Source organism: Mesitornis unicolor, unplaced genomic scaffold (genome assembly GCF_000695765.1).
Source record: "Mesitornis unicolor isolate BGI_N332 unplaced genomic scaffold, ASM69576v1 scaffold38957, whole genome shotgun sequence".
NCBI lineage: Eukaryota > Metazoa > Chordata > Aves > Mesitornithiformes > Mesitornithidae > Mesitornis > Mesitornis unicolor.
The window spans coordinates 1469-18460 of NW_010196450.1; the positions used below are offsets into that span (position 1 = coordinate 1469).

Genomic DNA, 16992 nt, shown 5'->3' on the forward strand with positions numbered 1-16992 from the left:
CCCAGTGAATGTGATACAAAGACAAGAACGGAGAACTGGAAGGGTGAAGCAGTAGCGATTGCTTCTGTCCCTGGTGGTGGTGGTATGATCACAGGTTGGGCTTGAGTAGTGAGTAAAATTGATTAGATGACTCCCTGCAAATTAGGGGTAAAGAGGAATGAATATGACGAGGTTTGCTGTAACGCTTTCCTGTACTGTTTAGACTTTTTTTTTCTATGTTACTTTTCCACATCAAGATAAAGGTATTTAGGGCATATGTTTTATAGGAGTTGCATATTAGTGTCTCTCTATTCCAATATGTAACTACTTTGGGGTTTTTTTTTTACTTGCAGAGTCAACTGTTCATTTTATTTCAAAATTGGAGCATGTCGTCATGGAGACAGATGTTCTCGATTGCACAACAAACCAACATTTAGCCAGGTTTGTTTTCCTTTTGTTTTCTTTTTCTTGTGGAGGTATATTCTTGCTTCTTTAAAACGTAGATTCTCAGATACAAGTGAATAATTACCGAGCTCCAGATTAACTAGTTCACTTTTGGCCCCAGTTTATATGGGTTTTTACTTTTGGGGTATTCCATTTACTTCTCCCAGCATTTCTAATTATCTCCTGTCACCCTTAATGGCTGCAGGAAGCGATGCTGTTGTAAGCTTGCCTGTAGTAGAGACCAACCAGTGCTAACTTTCAGGTGAGTGTGCCTTCTCAGTGGTGTTTAGGCACTTAAACCATCCCAGCTTTTCTTAATCACAAACAATGGCAGCGTGTTCTGCCTATCTCAGAGGTGTGAACTTAAGTCTTTGATCCATATAATCAAAGAAAACTAATTAAAAAATAAAAGTGACTCTTTGTCATTATATACGCTCTCTGACCCAGGCTCTTAAGTTTTGAGAGCAACTTACATTCTTCCTTTGAATGTGAAAGAATTATTTCTCGAAGACAACTTGCCTGGTTGCTGAGTGTGTATATGTCAATTGATTTGGCAGACTATTTAGTCTTTGGCTATGTGAATATTGTTAAGAGACATGATGTGTAACTGCATGTCTGTCAAAAGTAAGTGCAGTGAGTGATAGGTTTTTATTATTATGAGCTCTGTAGTTTTCAGAAATTACATTCCTGGAGAACTGTGTACTTTGCCTTTTTTCTATCACTGCTGATTGTCAAGATATACAGGTAAATAGATTTCTTTGGGAGTATTGTATATGGTAATTAGTGCCTAGGAAAGCTGTTACGCTATCAACAGTTTTACCTACAAAGGTGAAGTTTGCATAGCAGTGGAGTCCTCTGCAAGTTCATTTTACCTGACTTGGAGTAGGGTTTATTAGAATGGAGGTCTGGTGTTGTCCTGGGGAGACGAGTACTATCCATGTGAGGAGTTCTGAACGATGGTGCTCATGAAGTTAAACTTTGTGGGTGCTTGAGTGGGCAGGGAGAGTTCTAGGGAGAGACTGTCGAGGTTACTGACCGATAGGGACCACTGCTGTACTTCATCTACAAAACCACTTTTTCTATTCTGGGAATTGAGTAATTTTTTAATATAAATATTGTATCTCAAAAAGAATGTTGTCCATTTTCAAAACTACTCCATCTTGCTGACCTACATGAAGGGCATGCTGGAATGTGATTGGTTATTTAAAGACCTGCATTTAGGTAATTGGCTACTAGAAAATATTTTTAAATATTTTTTTCACAGTAGTTGTATTTAGGTTTTTTAAAAACAAAACCCCAAATAAATGACAAACTGCTTTTTTTGTTTTTTTGGTGGTTTTTGGAAGGTTTTTTGGTTTGGGGGTTTTTTAGTTGTTTTTTTGGTTTTTTTTGTTTTTTTTACAAAAACCTTTGTGTGCAACAATGGTTTCTTCTGTCGGTGCGGTCTTTAGCTTTGCTGTAGAAACTGGGGCTCGCAATGCCAGCTGAAGTGGGTCAGCAGGGTGTGTCAGATTCATCCAGGGATGCCTGGGACTGCTAAGGCATCGTACCTGGCAGACGTGCTGTACTGTGACATTTCTGATGTACCTGGGAGATGCATAGGGTTTGCTGCAGAAATCTTTATTTGTATGCAGATTGATAATCAGCTGTGATAGAAAATAGAAGAACAACTGTCTTGCTAATGGGAAGCTACCGGCACAACATTTTTATCTTGTGTTGCTGGTGCAGCTACTCTATAGAAGAGCTGTGTTAAGAAAGGTTGTGCAATCCAGGGTGATCAAATTACCACCAATCAGCAGAAACGCTGTAACTATATGCATGTTTCTGGCTCTCTCCAGTTGTAGGCTAAAACATGGTTATGTTAAATCTAGGCCATGGAAGCAACAAAGTTTTAGTTGGTATGACCGTACCCTTTATGGAACACGTCTGTGATTTTTAAATGTGATGTTACAGAATATTTTACATGTTAAATGAGCAGCATGTAGACATGACATTACTGGTCCTGTGACTTCTCTAAGCTCTGAATTCTTACTGTGACTAATAATAATGAGTAAGTTAAAATTATTTTGGGATTACGATTCATACTAACTAACATTGAGCTTGTATTTTAAGTAATCAAATCTCAATTTTTGAGCTGCTTACAGTGATATGGACATTTGGAATTTTTTTGTAATATTAGTTTACTAACTTAAACATGGTTTGTTTTTTCAGACAACTTGATTTTAAGAAGAACGGTACAAATGTAAGGTTTCAAGTCTGCCTGGGCTAATTCTTCAAGTAAAAAGCAGAAGGGCTAAAAGGATATTGTCCTTATTTGAAGGATCGGAAACTTGTGAACCTATGATGCTATTATATTATTTAAACAGAAATTCCACCAAGAAATTCCTGATGCACAAAATGAGACATAGCTCCTGCCTAAAAACCTTACTGTCTGCAGTAACATTTTAGAGTCTGTGGCATTTTGTATTACATGCTGTGCACATAACACTATTTTTTTCCCCTAGACTTAACAATAATGAATCTGGTCTCGAAAGCTAGGCATCTCCGTCATATCACGTAGTCTGACGTTTTAGGTTACTGTGCCTTGCAACTCCTATATTGAGGATAGCTCTTGAGACAAATGCAGCTCTTTCTTGGTGGTTAATTAAAACTGTTTTCATAATATGATGGTCTGGATGCAGTTTTGGAAGATACTCTGCAAATACAAAAGGAAGTCTTTAGAATAAATTATTACTTTTAGCTGTTTGCAAACAAGTTGTCTCTTTGCAATTGTCTATTATATGCACAGCAGCCAGTAGAATTCCCCTTTTTATTTTTTTTCCCCGCAGACCATCTTGATTCAAAACATCTATCGTAACCCCCAAAACAGTGCACAGACGGCTGACGGCTCACACTGTAAGTCCCAGAGTTGGAGAAATTTTTTTAAAGAATGGTGTTAAAGAGCCCACTCCTAATTACAAGAAAATAATGTTGGCTTCTGAGCTGCTGACATAAAGCTGTTGCAAACAGGACAAGTGACGGAACTCTTCTTGCGCATAGATCAAGAACTTGTCAAATGTGTGCAATTCAGAATGCAGAATGGACTGCATAAATTGGACTTGATGCAGATTCTTTTGCACTGCGAAGTGCAACTTGATTTCTTAGTAACACTGCATTCTTTTTAAAGGGTTAAACTGCAGACGTTTCTCAAATTCTTGATTTAACACACACACACAAAAAATTAGGTATATACATGATGTACGGTAAGTTTCCCTAAACTGGGTTTTCTTATTAACTTTTTTAGGAAAATGGAGATTTCATGTTATGCTGTAATTATTGTATTACTTCCTTTTCTGGGGTTTTCCTTCTAAGAAATCATTAAGTAAAACCAAATTCAAAAAAATTATTAGTGTTGTAATTTGAATACTGTGTTTGGATGCCATCTATTTCATATCTGCCTGAAATAATGCAAGACTCCTCTATCATAATATTGGTAAATATAATTTTTAAAAAATACAATAATGGAGCATCATGAGATCTCTATAACATTGCAGTGTTAGGTTGATTCAGAAAGGTCACCAGCTAAGTGAAAGTTCTCCTTCTTGGGAGAGAATAACCACCTCTCTTTCAGCACAGACTCGGCTAAAGCGACCCTAAAGGAAACCGGCTTCTTGTTAAAATTATTTTCCATAATATAAAGTTGTTGCGTTTTGTATTTCAGACCATTGCCCTCTTGAACATTTACCGTAACCCTCAAAACTCTTCCCAGTCTGCTGACGGTTTGCGCTGTAAGTTCATACAAGTTCCTTCACTGGTTCCCTGGGCTTGATTGTCAGAGCTCAGTGTCGACTTAAGCTGGTCTACCATTTTAGTTTAACAGATCAAACTGACCACGTTTCATTAAATGTGTCCAAAACAAACACATGCCAAAAAAACTCACCCCAAAAAAAAAACCCACATTTTTTTTGTCCTCCTCACCTTCCTCCCTATGCCCAAAACTTTGAGGGGAATCTGAGTACCATCTATTAAATCAAAAAAGGTTGAAATTGTACTTCTCCTCTGAAGCAGTCCTGGTTGCACTGCTTTCTTCCCTCCCCCTTTCTCCCTGCCAGTTGCCTGCATCCTAAGAACGCTTTTCTGTATGTTTTGTGCTATCCATTAGGTTCCACTGTCTAAAGAGCAGAGCAGTGACATGTTGACTTCATCCAGAACAAATCTCCTGCTCTGTAAATGTTAAGAGTATTTGAGTTTGAAACTTTTCAGACTGCATGCAGAAATTTGTCCCTAGTTTAATGCAGCTTCCATTTAGAGTCTACTTTGGAAGAATACACTTTGACTGACAAACGCTTCACTTCTGGCAGCTGTCCTTTTTGGATAGGTGCATGCTTAAAATTCCTTCCATGCTTTGAAAATTCAACTTCCAAACCCGAGTTGCATATTTACCTAGGAAATTGTATATTTAAAAGTACTTTTGAGGAGAGAAAGGCATTTGGGTATGGTTATAAACTAATTTAATGATTCCTCATGAGGTAGGAATGGGCATAATAAAACACACTTGATGTGAGAATGGCAGAATTTAAATGACCAGGATTGTTGATCGGTAATTACTGATACATCAGCATGATTGAATCATCAATATTAAATTTTCTAAGATTAAAAAAAAAAAGACAATTTTAGGACCAAAAAGGCTTGGTGTTATTTTCTAACTAATATTTCTTGTTGAAGTGAATATTGACTGTGTGGTAATAAAGCTTTGTTTGGCTATTCCTTTTTTTAACTGTTGGATTATAGACTAGTTCAGATTAGTTACCAGCATTTGATTAGGCATGCTTTGTGAAATCAGTCACTAACTTAAAAGTCACCACTGTCTCTTCTGCTTCTAAAAGTAGTAATGGGCCAATGAAGTAATTTGAGGTTCTTTGTCATGCAATCAAGTTAGATACATAATGAGCTGTGCGAGTTTGTCTAGATGCTTAAACAGTTCTGTTGGTTTGTAGCCTTTCTCGTTGCAGATGCTTAGTAGCTAATGCTATTACAGTAAACAAAAAAAAAGTACAGTTGGATGTTTCCACTCTGTCCCTAAATTCCTAATGCGCTGGTAACTAATTTGCACAGAGTTAAGCAGTTTGGTCTGTTGGAGCTGTTTAGATTGTTAGGCTGCAAGAGTCTTGAACGGATCTTCTAGCGTTCTAAATGCTGGTTATCAACTCCAGTTTGCCTTGACAAGCGGGTAGTGATTTAACAGAGCCTGACTGAACCTGCTGGGTAGAGCTGGAGCTCTGTTACCAGCAGACTTGCTGAAACTCCTGGCTCCCTGGTTTTTCAGTATTTGTCCCTACTTAAATACTGCATGTATTTTAAATTGATAACTTGGGTAGCTATTTAATGCTTTTGTTGTTGTTGCTTAACTGTCTTCCTTTCTATTGCCGTTGTAGAGGATTAACCTTAGTTTTGAACAACAATAGTTTTCCTGAGTATTTTAATTAGTAATGGGGCTTCTCAAGGTTCAGATACCAGTAGCCCTGGAATATGAATGTTTGTAAAGCCTGTACATCTGTATGCTTCCCGCTTTAGAAGGATATTCAAGTAGTCATTAACTAACTGTTGCTTATGATCTTCTATTTTGACAATGAAATCTCCTTACAACTGTTTAGCACTTATCCATCTGGTAAAAAGTAGTTATTCCCAGTGTGGCTCACAGAGCCCCTGTCTGGTAACTTCTAAAAACAAAAAAAATTGTCCTTACCTATTAGTAAGCTGTTATCAGTGGTGTTGGCAGAACCTTGGGAATATAGTTAAGTATTAAACTGTCTAGAAATACTGGTTTAATGTTTGATATTCCTTAATTTGCTGTATAACCATGGGGAAGAAGAAAGTTCTTAAAAGCAAACCTGTTTCAAATGTAGAAACATTGTTAGCCTAAAGTATATAACAAATGCCCCTTAGCCGCCTTCAGGAGGTGAGCTGGGTGGAAGGAAAGTAATTACAGTTCCAGAGAGTGTGGCTGGTTAATATTAGAGCCTTTGAAGAAAAATGTAAAGTTCATCCAAATGATAACATTAGCCAAAAATAACTGAGCCCGAAGCATCTCTTTTTTTTTTATAGCCTGAATTGAATAAACTCAGCTTTGTTGGCTCAGTTTCTTGTCTTTCACATTCTGTGAACTAAAACAGTAGTGTTTATAATTTGAAGGCTAGACTATTTCTAGCATAACATGCAGGATTCATTTTAAAACTACTCTGCTTGATCTTAGTATACCACTTAATTGCTGAAGAGCTAATGCTTTAGGCTGTAATGTGTACAGCTAAAAGTAGTTCTAAAATGCTGTAAACTAGAAGAAATAAATGAAATTCATTTTTATCTTCTTAATACTTAAAAAAAAATCAGTCGAACTTAACGTTGTTGGTTGTTTGGGTTTTTTTTAATAGCAGCAGGCAAGCAGCACTCATTTGTAAAGTCCAGCTTGGAGCATGAAAATAATTAACCTGAATATATGGCTGGCTTGTCTTGCACTAAAAGGTGTTCTGCAGGACTACAAAAAGAAAAATATCTAATGATACTCAAAATGAAACTAGAAAATTGCTCTCTGTTGCAGAGCATTATGGTACCCTTCTCTGAGGGCACTGGGAAAAGTGTGTCATTTCAATAACTATTTTGAGCAAATTAAAAAAAAAAATCTGAACTATGTTACATTGTGAACTCTCAAATATGCTGGAGAGATGGACACGCTAAAACAAAATTCTGCCTTTAGGAAGAGGAACATTGACTTGTAATCTTGCTTTTAAATATGCAAATTTGACAAAGCACTTGCCTTCTGTTTAGGTAAAATTGTTAGTAGATAGAGGGTGAGACTGTACATTAAATTTAAGAGATATTTCAAAGTAACTCCTTTCCCCTTTAAATTTGTGGCATACAAGTTTGGCTCTGATTAAAACTTGTTTGATTTGGTCATGTCAATGTAATATTTTTACGAACTCTGGGGACTCAAGGCTCTTCACACATACTTCTTTTTAATATTCCTATTAGTTAGCTCCATGCTATATGGTGTCTTTCATGCTCTAGATGGCCTCTCTAGGTTGTTTTGTAGTATGATCAAAATTTCTTCTTCCTTATTTATAGGCTCTAATCAGTATGACTCTTGATTTTTATAGGTGCTGTGAGCGATGTTGAGATGCAGGAACATTACGATGAATTCTTTGAGGTGTGTAAAAGTTGTAGAAATGCATTAAAGCGTTCATAGATTTGTTGACACAAATGAATTGGATGGCCTTAGTTTATAGCAGTTAGATGGCTTCAGAGAAAAGTGCTTGTTTCCTCAGGTATTCATATAAAACTTAAAACTTTCAGTGCCAAATGTTTCCTAGTATAAACTTTGGTTAGTTTGGCTTTAAATTTGTTGTTTATAATAGACTTTGTTTAAAAATCAGCAACTTAAGTGATGTAGCAATTTGATTCCATAATCCCCTTCTTTCTTTCCTGTAAATTTTAAGTATACCTGTGTGCATGGAAGCAAATTAGGCAAAACTATAGCATCAAGGGATGGTTTGAGTGCCTCTTATGTGTTTTGTAAATACTGTATGCATAATGTTTTCCATAGCTTTTTATTGTATCCTGTTAGCATTGTACTTACAGATGGACACAGTACAGTACAGGCCAAGCAAGTACTAATTTTAATATCAGAAATGTTAAAAAGAGGATGTTTTTGTTTGTTTTGGTTTTTTTTAAGCCTTCTTTTGTGCTTACTAACAGCTAAATGCAGTACTTCTGTACTTATAACTGATGTGCTGCAGAACTTTAATTTGTTGTTTCATGCTCAGGAGGTCTTCACAGAAATGGAAGAAAAATACGGTGAAGTTGAAGAGATGAATGTTTGTGATAACCTTGGAGATCATCTAGTTGGAAATGTATATGTAAAGGTAGGATAGAGGCATGTTTATATAATCAATAGGAGGGGTGTTTATTGATTTTATAATTTATTGATTTACAATATCTATTTATAAGCTACTTCATGCTTGTAGATTTTGCGAGAGTTGCTTTTCAGGATATAATCTCTTCTCCAGCTTCACAGTGTAAAGTAGAAAGAGTGAAAATATGAATGGAATCTGAAAAAAATCTTACAAGATGATGAGAAGCTTTCTTAATAGTCAAAATCTGTGTCATTTTCATAAAGATTAACACTTTTTTTCTTTGCATTGTTATAAACACAGTACCACTGCTGGACTGTTTAGTTTGCCAAGATTAATTTGGGGTCTGTCTTCGCATCACACTGCCTGTTAAGCACTTCATTATGAGCAGAGGTTTATTCGCAACAGGTGTGTTTATTTTCAATAGGTGCATTTATTTTCTAACTTCCCAGTTAAACAAAGCATCTTGTAACCAAGTTACATTTGGCAGTAGCTGGGTGGCTTAAGGTGAAAACTGGAGCACTTAGGTTTACCTCTGACTTCATTGGTATCTCTTGAATAATGAGTACAAAGTTGTCACCTCTAGAAATTTTATTGTGTGTACACAGTGTTGGGGAGGTGTGAGAGAGTTTGCTTGAATATTTTTCCTGAACTGGAAAGTATTTTCATGCCTAAAATTCCCAGCTGTGTAGGTAATAATCAGAAATAAGGCGTTTTAAAAATTTTGAAAGTAGTTAGCTGTGAAAAGGAATTTCAAATTTAGGGTCTACTTTCATCATAAAACAGGATCAGATTTCTGTAAATTCTGATTTTAAGCAAATGAGAGCTTCAGTTCTCATGCAGATTTCTCTTAAATGTTTGATAAAATTCCATTACATTTGGAGCATTAGTGTTCTAGAAAGTACTCTTAAGCATTCTCTTTAAGTTGTACTAAGAAAACACAGTATCTTCTAATAAAAGCCATGAAACTTGAATGACCAAATAGAACATAATTAAGAGAAGATACTAATGTTTTGATTAGTTCTGAGTCCTGGTTAATGAAAAGCTAGTGTCTTTACCCTTCGTTTGATGGACTGTCCCAGGACCTCTGAAGTCTGATTGCTAGCCCTAAGCCTCAGATACCACATGACTGATGTGATAGGAATCTTCGATCTTCTTCTGTTGCTTCTCTGTAACATGAGAAAATGTTAATTTTGCCTGTAGTTTCGCCGTGAAGAAGATGCGGAAAAGGCTGTGATTGACCTGAACAATCGCTGGTTTAATGGACAGCCCATTCATGCTGAGCTTTCACCTGTGACTGACTTCAGAGAGGCCTGTTGCCGCCAGTATGAAATGGGGTAAGAAGTCACTTCCTGTTTGCCTGTGACAGTCTTTGAAATGCTTGCACAGACAGGGTGGTTAGTTGGGCGTGGCTTTTATGTGTAGCTTAATGTGGGAAGAAAACCACTTCGGGTAATGTTAATATGGACGACCTGCAGTCAACCTCTTGACTTCTGCCATCTTTTTAGGATTTTGATCTAGAAGCAAGTTGGTGTCAGTAAATTATGCTTGCAATTTACTGGTTTTAATGTTAGAGGCAATTAACTTTTAGATAGCTAGAGGTCCGCTAGAGCTTAGGGTGAACAAATACAGTGTAGAGCTGGGAATTTTAAGTGTCTCTTGCGTTCTCTTTCAGAGAGTGTACACGAGGAGGTTTCTGCAACTTTATGCATTTGAAGCCCATTTCTCGAGAGTTAAGACGTGAGTTGTATGGGCGGCGGCGTAAAAAGTAAGTTTGCTTTTAAACACCAATGAAAGAAGTAAATTAAGGATCGGTTGCTGAAAAGTCTGAAGGCAAATCTTTAAACTGAAGTTCTCTCTTGTGTTTTCTAATGCAGTTCTGACACATGCCAAAGAAAAGGTATCTAGTAAAGCAAGTGGCCAGTTTAGAGCAAAGGAATAGGTGTTTGTTTAAAAGAAAAAAAACCAGCCCATATAGTTACGGTGCCTCTTGCTCTGCCGTGCTGTAAATGCTGAAGGTTGATGTGGCTTTAAGAGAAGGCAGAGTTCAAGGAGAAGGATATTTACTTGAGTTACTGAGAGCACAGGACCTACACATGGTACAAATCTCCAAACTGTGACCTGTTACTGGGGGACATGACCTGGGAGAAGTACTGCTTTATGCCTCTTCTCTGCTTTATTCTCTTCCAAATGTATTTGCTCGTGGCCACTGTTAGAAGCAGACTGCTTGGCTATTTCAGCATTATGCACAACCAAGTGTATCTATAGGTTACAGTCAGGACCCAACCTTAGTTGTATTTAATATTAAACTTTTCTAGCCTGTATTCATTCCTTAGTGTTAGTAACTGGCAGGCACTGTATTGAGCTCACCTTTTGTTAACGCTAGCCTCGTGATGTGACCCTTCCTGATAAGAATTCTCAGTAGAGCAAAGGAATAGTAATTCTGCTTAATTGCAAAAAAGATTGTGATAAATGCATTTGATTATATATTTACATTAAATTAGTTATTAAAGTATCCTGTAGAAAGACTTCTGCGGGTGCTGTTACTGTGATACCTGACTTGTGGATGGTTCACTTTGAGCTGGATTCAATCTGCTTGCTTTTAGGACCTTGCTATTTGAGACAGGCATATAAAATTGTTGAGCTTCCTTTTATATAGAGCACAGTTTTGTATGTTCCTTTCAATCACAGAAGGAGCCTGCGATTATGAACATGTTTTTCCTATAAATGTCTCTAATTGGCAGTGTCTTCAAATTTGTGAGGATTAATTTAACTTTGGGAAATAACAGTTTGTGTTGCTTAGACACATGTATTTGTGCCTAAATACTTTACTGAAATATACCAATTAATGTTAATTTAAACATAAATGTAAGCTTTTAAGATGTTTGAAGGATTTATGAAAAAGATTAAGTATTTTTTTATTAGCCTTTTAGTCACTTTTATGAATCTGGATCTCTCGGACTTTGTAATGCTAATTAAAAGGAATCGCCTTATATAGCAAGAAAGATCAGACTTGTATGTTTGGCTTTGGAATAATCTGTTTTACCCATAACCCAATTTCAGTCTATGATAAAACAAATAGCTGAATCCTCCATCTAGTTTTGTCTCCATTTGCTGTATTTAAATTATTTGTGCAGCTAAAGCTGTCACAGGTCAGCAGTAAGGCTTGTTATTAAAAAAAAGTTCTTGTGTCAGTGGGATTTCACAGGTAGATTGTATAAAATAGACTGACCTGAAAGTAGTTCTACGCAGAAAGAAATACATCAGTTTTTGGAGGTGAAAAAATGAGGGTAGACCATAACTTTTGAATAATAGGTTAATTAAGTAATTCTGAACATCTCAGTAGTTTGCTAGAGTTATGTATGTGTCCCTGTCATGGTAGAATTTGTCACCACACACACTCCCACCCCAAAAGATCTCACTGTGGAATAATATTCTGCAAACTTCACTTGTAACATTTTGTTACCCTGATCTTTTTAGTTCTGCTGTAATTTCTAGACCTACTTAAAACTGTACTGTTTACCTATTTGATAAAATTGACTTTTCTAAATCCACTCTTTTCCTTGACAAGTGCCATATAAGCTATAAATTCATAGTAGCTGTGTTAGCAGTACATTCTGGGTGGTTTTAGATTTCTCCCTGAATTTAAGTCATTGACCTCTGAGGCAGGGAAGCTTATTTTCAAATGCTGATGGCTCCTGAAGGGAGAAGATGGTGGTGAGGGGAAGTTTTAATTGCTAATTAATGCAGTTGATTTAATAGGAGTGGACTTGCAAACAGCTGTAGGCTTCTGCTGTGTGTCCTTAAGAGCTATTCATAACTGCAGGAGCAGGTGTCCCCCTCATTGCTGCTTTAATTAGCAGCTGTGTAACTGCATTTGGTTCCTCTGCATGCCTCTCCTTAAGTTTTGCACATCCGTTGTAATGACTGACTGGCAGTGAACAGTTGAGTCTCTTAACAGTATGTGTTGTCTCCTTGGTACTGTTTGTTCAGTTTGTAAGTACATGGCTTTGCAGCCTGAGTGCCAATTTAGCAATCCTTCTAATGCCACATTGTTTTTCTTCTCCCCCATTACTTACATCCTTAAGTGTCTGCTGTGTGCTACTTCAAGTAAATTGCTGAATGTGCTGAAGCAATAAAATGTTCAAACTTTCTTTGAAGGCATAGATCCAGGTCAAGATCCCGTGAACGTCGATCTAGATCCAGAGATCGTGGTCGTGGAGGTGGTGGTGGTGGAGGAGGAGGACGTGAACGTGATAGGAGGCGGTCAAGAGATCGTGAAAGATCCGGTCGATTCTGAGCCATGCCATTTTTACTGTATGTCTGCTAGAAAGCGTTGTAGTTTGACCAAACAAGTTCATAATGAGATTTTTTTTAAAGATGGGCTTCTGAATAAAAAATTTGTAGTGATACAGTATTCTTTGTGTAACTTGTTTCTTGTGGGGGGAGTCTTTTTAACTGTCATTCCTCTATCTTGACAAATACCTGGATTAACTATGCCTGAAGGAAAGGTGGTAAATGTATTGGAGGAGCGCCAGTTTTGGTTTGTTTCCTTTTTTTTTTATTCGGGTATAATTTGAACTGTTGATAAAAATGTATGTGTATATAATATGAAATATTATATACATAGTAAGAATAATATACTGCTTAAGAAACAGTTACTCACATAAGTTTCCCTTTTCTGCTATGCTGTCTGCTTATTTAGGTTAGTTTAGGCACATTTAAAAGGAAGGCTGTGCGAAATGCATTTATTTACCAAGTAGAAACGCTTAGTTACAAAAATGTATGTTTGTTTGTTACCAGAAGTCTGTGCTCTGTCTATCAATGTGACTGTGGCATTTACAATAAATCCAATTTCTTGATGTAAAATCTAAGGCCTATTTTCTCAGCACTCTGGAGTAGTTGAGTTGCTACTCCTGGCTGTGCCAGAGTTCAGTTTTTTTTTTTAATGATTCTTGACTAAATTCCTTGTCTTTGGCTGGAAAGTAAGTTGCCTAGTGCAGTGTGGGGGAAAAAAAAAAGGTAATATTTTTATTGCAATGATTACTAATAGGCAGGTGAGGGTGTTTTTTTTCTTTTTTAAATCAACAACTCATACTCCATGGGACATGATACATAGGATCTATTGAGAAATGGAAGGAACAAACTTCATAACAGACTCTTCCCCCTCCCCCTGTCCCGCACTCTTAGCTGTCATTTATCATTTAAGGAAAAGCATTTTGTTAGCATTCAAGGTCATAGGAAACTAATTGAATCCTAATAGTAAATATTTTTTCCACCTTTACTCGCTTTCTGATAGTCTAAAGTGTGATAAAAGCTAGTGGATAGATGTCTTGTTTGTGAAGAAACTGCCATCTTCCTTTTTGTCGGAGTTTGAATTGAATTGCACAACAGCTGAGTATCATAGGTTGTGTGTCTAAGGAGTTTAAGCTCCAACTGAAATGTTGCTGGAACATCTTGAGAGACTGTTTGTACAGTGGCTGACTTGCAGTTTAATTTCATTAATGTCTGCTTTTATTCAAAGTGTAACATAGTAAGAAGTTTTGGTCACTGGTCATACTTCTGCAAGATAACATCTTTATGTACATGGAACTACGTAATACAATACAGCTTTCCAATGAGGGAGAGAATGTACTAATGCTTTTTTAGTTTTGAGTCAGATAACTTGCTAAATGATAAATCTGCTCCTTGATTACTATTAATTAAAACAAAACCAAGCAAAACAGGAAAGGATATGGAAGCATTGCATAGCCACATTAACAAATTTGCTTCTCTCTGCCTCCAGAGTAAGTGTAAAACCATTTTGCTCACTGGAACTTGGAATTGGCAAACAAAATAATATTGAAAAATGAGCTTTTCTAAATGAATCTCCTTTGCTTCTTACAACTGAAGTCTTGCACCAATTAAATCTGTATTTATTTTGTTCACACTGAATGGTTTTGCCAACCAGAATGTGGAACTTGTATTGCCAGTAACCTTTTTAAAGAAATTTGACTCCACATGTGAAGATGGCTTCACTGCTTATGTTTTTTTGAATGTGTATGAATAAAATTATGCTGTCTTTTCACTGAAAGAAATTGAACAGTGCCTGGCATTAGATGGCTGAACTGAAACCTAACGGTATTTCTGCTAGGCATTAGGAGTTTAACATTGATAATTTAGCTCTTGCAGTTTACAGGATATTAATCCAGTTTCATTTCCTCTTCGGTGCAATTTAGGATTATTCGTGAGCTAACTGAAATCTCAAGCTCATAAAGGTGAGGATAGCCTTCCTGTTTTTCAAAACAGTATCTAGTATAATGTGGATACTACTTAAAAAGATTTAAGAACTTTTTTCACACAGACTAATGACACAAGCTGATGTGCTCTATAAACAAGTTAAACTAGTATAAATGTGTCCCTGGAATGCCTTTCATGTTTATCTAAACCCTGTTAAACTGCAGGTGTATTTTTGCATTAACAGATAGCAGAAGGTTGATTTCTCCCTGTCCCCCAAATACAATTTTTCTTAAGAAAACACTTCTGAGTTCCACCAAGGGCATCATTTTATGGTCTGATTGCACAGCTACCCAAAAATTACCCATGTAACTGGAACATGTCATAACAGGCACTGTAAGCAATAGATTTTACTGGATACCTGAAGGAAGAAACTTATGCACTGATCATTACCTGACTGTGTAATGATTACCTAGTGGCAGCGTTCAGCATATAAACTAAGCTCATGACATATCTTAGGTTCATCTTGTAAGACTATACTACCAGTAAAATTTATCCAACTTCAAGTTAAAACTGCACAGATTTGGTTAAACACATTGTAGTCCAAACTGTATTAGTTTACCAATACAAATAAAGTGAAATCCTACTTCCCCCTTGTATTTTTGCTGGCTATGTCTTAGAGTAATTCCCCCCCCCTTGTACCTACTTCTCACAAATATTTTATTGTTGACTCTTCTGTTAAACAGTGGCTCTTAATTTAGGGAATTCTTTTACCTCAAATAAGTGACAGCATACAGTATTTTCTGAAGTCTGAGTCAATTAGGTTGAAACTGTTAATCCCAAGTGGCTTCCTCTTCTTTGTATTTGGCTCTTATTCTGTGAAAATGCTGCTTGTCCATGAATATGATGTATGTTGAGACTGTAAAACCAAATGGAGAAAACTTGTTCAAAATAAAGCCTTTTTTTAATAAGAATCTGAAAAAAATATCCCTTTCGTTTAGATGGGATGCTGCTCTTTAAATGACTAATGAAGACCTAGACTACAAGTTTCAAATTCTTAGCTCTTGTCTTAAGCTACTTTTTGAGTGATTCTTTGCCTTCTGGGTTTTGGAGCTGGTAGAGCATGTCTTCAACTCAAAAAAACCCAACAAAACCCAACCGAAAAAGCACCTCTTCATATTTTCTTGACAAAGTTCAAGTATCAAAAGAGTGCAACTTGGGGTTAGGAGTTGGGGTTTGGTTTGGGGGGGTTTTCAAAATTGGTAAGGGTTCTGGTTGAGAGATCTTGCAACTTTCTGTTGCAGTGTAGAGAACAAGAAGGTTCGATTTTGACAGGAGTGTGTTTAATAGAAGAAATGAGTAACTGAGAGGGTTCATGGCTTTTTAAAGGTTATTCTCCCTAATGGTGCATTGCTCAAGCTGCAAAACTTTGGGCGTTAACAGCTGTGTCCATTGCTACTGTTTTACAATAGTACCTTAAACTGAATATAATGGGTTTTATATATTGGAAATGAAACTGCTTTCATAGCAGTTGCAGGGAGGTGGGGTGTGTGCGGGGGAAATGTGAATCCATTTGTTCTCCAAATGCTTGCGACTGCTGCTGCTGCTGCACTAATGGCTACTCCAAAAACCAGTTGTGTTCAGGAAAAGTTGGAGCTAAAAAAAGGAACCAAGTTGGTGTGCACTCACTTCAGTTGGTAAGGAAGTAATGCCTGATAGGTAAGGCTGTCGTAGAAGAGGATGTTTGGAGCTGTATTAATATGCCGTTTATTGCAATGATGAAGCTGAGCTATGTTACTGTAGAGCACAGTTTTACCTTGGAGTGCATTCTGGGGAAAAACCCCAAACATTACAGCGAAATGTCTGTAGAATAAATCAGCATGTCTTCATGTTGAATTGATGATACGTGATGCCTTCTAAAACTGTGCACAAGTATTTCTGAGTTAATCCAATGAGCCAGTGTTACTTTTTCTACAAATGTCTCCAACTTCTTTTTGCAATACTCAATTTGTTAAATCCATACTTAAAGAAAATGGAGCAATTCTCCTGAACTATGTGGACAGTCCTTCCTTGTCAGCAAGGTGCTTATCAGTCATAAACCTCCAGCAAGAACTGCTAGTGAAAGGACACTGCTGTCCTATACTGCAATCCTTGTGGTATTTCAGTGGCAGAAACACTTTGGAAGGTCCCCTTTCCCTGCTGGAGGTTACTGCCAAGGTGTTAATTCAATTGGTCTAAAGTTTCAAGTGTAAATTGGATTTGTGGAATCCAGTTTGATTGGTGGAAGCTAACAAACCAGATGTGCTACCAACAGACTAGCTCTGGGAGCCAATGGCTTCAGTTAAACACACACAGAGTGGGAGGGGGAGCTTATCTCATCTCTAGCTGTTAAAGCACAAATGCCTACCTTCCTAGTGGTGCTCTGATAATGACTGGGTTCAGTACTTTTTCATAATTTCAGTTTTGGTGT

At 37.0% G+C, this 16992-nt stretch overlaps 1 protein-coding gene across 2 annotated transcripts; it reads left to right on the top strand.

Moving 5' to 3' along the window:
- The first annotated feature begins 329 nt into the window (after positions 1-329).
- LOC104535127 (splicing factor U2AF 35 kDa subunit) lies at positions 330-13180 on the top strand. Of its 2 annotated transcripts, XM_010188482.1 has the most exons (9): positions 374-420; positions 629-685; positions 2635-2665; positions 3252-3318; positions 7554-7603; positions 8220-8318; positions 9510-9643; positions 9982-10074; positions 12468-13180. In XM_010188482.1, exons 1-9 carry the CDS (start codon positions 374-376, stop codon positions 12604-12606), a joined length of 717 nt encoding a protein of 238 aa, XP_010186784.1. In that variant the 3' UTR covers positions 12607-13180. The 2 variants fall into 2 exon arrangements, with proteins under 2 accessions (XP_010186785.1, XP_010186784.1); XM_010188483.1 differs by lacking the exons at positions 629-685; positions 2635-2665 and adding an exon at positions 4124-4190 and having other exon boundaries at positions 330-420.
- Positions 13181-16992: the final 3812 nt, after the last annotated feature.